General features: G+C 39.9%; 1 protein-coding gene across 1 annotated transcript; it reads right to left on the reverse strand.

Moving 5' to 3' along the window:
• Positions 1-1,372: 1,372 nt before the first annotated feature.
• On the reverse strand, positions 1,373-1,801 carry LOC122583359. Its single transcript, XM_043755775.1, has one exon. It carries the CDS (start codon positions 1,799-1,801, stop codon positions 1,373-1,375), a length of 429 nt encoding a protein of 142 aa, XP_043611710.1.
• Between the last annotated feature and the right edge of the window lie 1,375 nt (positions 1,802-3,176).

Raw genomic sequence — 3,176 nt, forward strand, 5'->3', positions numbered from 1 at the left:
GATGATGATGATGATGATGATGATGATGATGATGATGATGATGATTACAAGAAGATTATTATTGTACCAATTAAAAGTTTTTTTCCTTTAATCTTTCCTTGATGAACCATAAGAAAGAAGGAGATTTAGAGAAAATTTATTTTGTTTTGAAATGAATGTGATGTGTGTTTTTGGTGTGTGTGTGTGTGGCGCAGGAACAAAGAAGAAGGGGCAGGGGCTTGTGTTCCTTTTCCCTCCAGACACTAGAGATCCGGCCCATGTGGCCATTAGTTACGAGTTGTCACAACATCACCGACTTCTAAGGATTTCGTCCCGAAATCAAGTCTTGCTCAGTAAAAAGATGAGGATAAATATCCCTCATAAAGTCCTCGCGTTCCTAAGTCGAGTCGGGTCCGTGTTTTGAGTTCCAACGAACCTTGACCAACTCGATACGACTACATCTAAGTTGTTTGGTCTAGAATTTCAACAGGTTCCTCGACAAATTGAAGAGAGTCATTCACTTGCAGCTCTTCGGCAGGTACGACTAAAGTTTCATCAGTCAGACATTTCTTAAGATTCGAAATATGAAACGTGGGATGAACGTGTTCTAGGTCTTGGGGTAAATCAAGCTTATAAGCTACGGAACCAATTCTTTGAACAATTTCGAATGGTCCAATATAACGAGGACTAAGTTTGCGTCGCACGTCAAAACGTGCAGTGCCTTTCCAAGGCGACACTTTGAACATGACTTTGTCTCCCACTTGAAACTCAAGTAAATTCCTTCTACGGTCGGCATAACTATTTTGGCGATCTTGAGCCGCCTTTATCCGCGCTCTAATTTCAACATTTGATCAGTAGTATTCTGAACTAGTCCATATTTGTACAAACGATGTTTGCCAGCATCAAGCCAACAGATAGGCGATCTACATTTTCGTCTATTCAAAGCCTCACAAGGGGCACATTTGATGCTAGTGTGATAGCTGTTATTATATGAAAATTCAGCTAACTGCAAAAAGGTTTCCCAACTACCCTTGAAGTCAATGACACATGCCCGAAGCATGTCTTCCAAACTTTGGATGGTACGTTCACTTTTCCCGTCAGTTTGTGGATGGTAAGCCGTACTCAAATGCAATTGAGTGCCTAGGGCGTCTTGGAAATGTCTCCATGATTGTGAAGTGAAACGACCATCACGGTTAGAGATAATGGACAAAGGAACTCCATGAAGAGACACAATCTTTTCGATATATATTTGAGACAATTTCCTTATCTTCCAATTCTCCCGTATTGGAATGAAATGAGCAGACTTCATTAGTCGTTCGACAATGACCCAAATAGTATCGTATCCTTTCAGGGTTCAAGGCAGTGTAGTAATAAAGTCCATAGTAATCTGTTCTCATTTCGAGTCAGAAATTTGGGGTTGTTGGAGCAGCCCGGAAGGATTTTGGTGCTCCGCCTTGACCATTGAACAATTTAGACATTTTGAGACATAAGTGGCGATATCTCTTTTCATAGCAGGCCACCGATAAAAGTCCTTTAGACCATGGTACATTTTGTCAGTTCCAGGACGGATTGAATACCTAGAACGTTCAACATTCCTCAATGCTTCTTTCTCGATACTCCCTGGCTGTAGGGCATCATTTTGATCGTCCAATACTCTATCCCTTAATGATGAGCCAAAATAAGAACTTTCTCTCGTTATGACAGATAGGGAAATTCTATCTTTTCGACTTAGCGCGTCAGCAACAACACTTGCTTTACCGGGATGATATTTGAGATCACGGTCGTAGTCACTAAGTAATTCTACCCATTGTCGTTGTCTCATATTTAGCATTTTCTGATCGAAGATATGCAGAAGAATTTGGTGATCCGTGAATACAGTACACTTAGTACCATACAGGTAATGCCTCCAAATCTTTAAGGCAAAAATCCGCTCTGAGTTCGAGATCGTAAGCAATGACCTTACCTTTCTGCATAAGTGCACATCCCATGCCCAGATGTGAGGCGTCACAGTATACCACGAAATTTTCAATCCCATTTGGTAATGCTATGATGTGACCAATTTATACCCATCGCCCACATCGTTATTGGCCATTTATTTAAGTATTTTGAGTCGATTTTATGTGCATTTGGCGCGTTTATGGTGTTTGTTAGTGTTTTCAGGCTCTAAACAGGTTACGCATTCATTTGACACATTTTCGGAAAACTTATTGGCCTAGAAGTTGATTTATATTACCAAGAGTTGTTTCAAGTGGAAGAGATGGCGAGGTTCAGCAAGTTTCAAGATCGAAAGAAGAACTTGTACACATGCTTGTGACTGCGCCGCAGTGGGGATGTATCTAGACCACTGCGCAACAGCCATTATCCACGGAAAAGAATTGAAATTACCCTACTGTGCCGCAGTAGGGATTGCAAAGGTTGACTGCGGCGCAATCAGTGGAAGAAGAATGCAAGACGTGGGATTTGGTTGCGCCGCAGTGGAGGTATTCAAAAGCCACTGCGCCGCAGTCGTTTGGAAGTCAACGAGTTCTTAGTCAAAGGTCCTCACTGCGCCGTAGTGAGGGACATCACAACCCCACTGCGTCGCAATGGGTGCACGGGAGTTGAGGTTTTGGATCGTTTCTGCATCAGATTTCGTGGAGAGTATAAATAAAAACTTAAACCCTAATTTCCAGATTATCTAAAATCTTTCTAGGAGCTGTTCTACAAGGGTTCTTCAATCTCTAAGTAAGTTTTCTTAGGCGGATTCATTGAAGATTCACGAGCACCCATCTAGATCGTATCTACTTTTATTGTCTTGCAATTTCAATTTCTCAAACAATTGGTACATCATGTTTCTCTTTAATTTTAATCATTATTTTGAATTGATCATGAGTGGCTAAACAATTTATCATCCACCTTGATGAAATTAGACAAATGATGTGATTGCAATATTTTTAATTCAAAAGGGTTTATCTAATTATCATTGTTCCGTGATCTTGATGATTTATTTCTTTTTAATAATTATTTTGGTATTGGTTGCATATAAATTCTTCGTTGGTGGTACCAGTTGAATGTATATGTGATTTTAAAATGGTTGCTTGTATATGAGTAATTATCACTAGTTCATGGTATGATAGTGAATATCATTATAATTCAAGAGTAATTTTGTCAACGTAATTTATGACGGTTGGTGGTACCACGTTATTTTTACATAGGTG

Source organism: Erigeron canadensis, chromosome 9, assembly GCF_010389155.1.
Source record: "Erigeron canadensis isolate Cc75 chromosome 9, C_canadensis_v1, whole genome shotgun sequence".
In the NCBI taxonomy this organism is placed as follows: Eukaryota; Viridiplantae; Streptophyta; class Magnoliopsida; order Asterales; family Asteraceae; genus Erigeron; species Erigeron canadensis.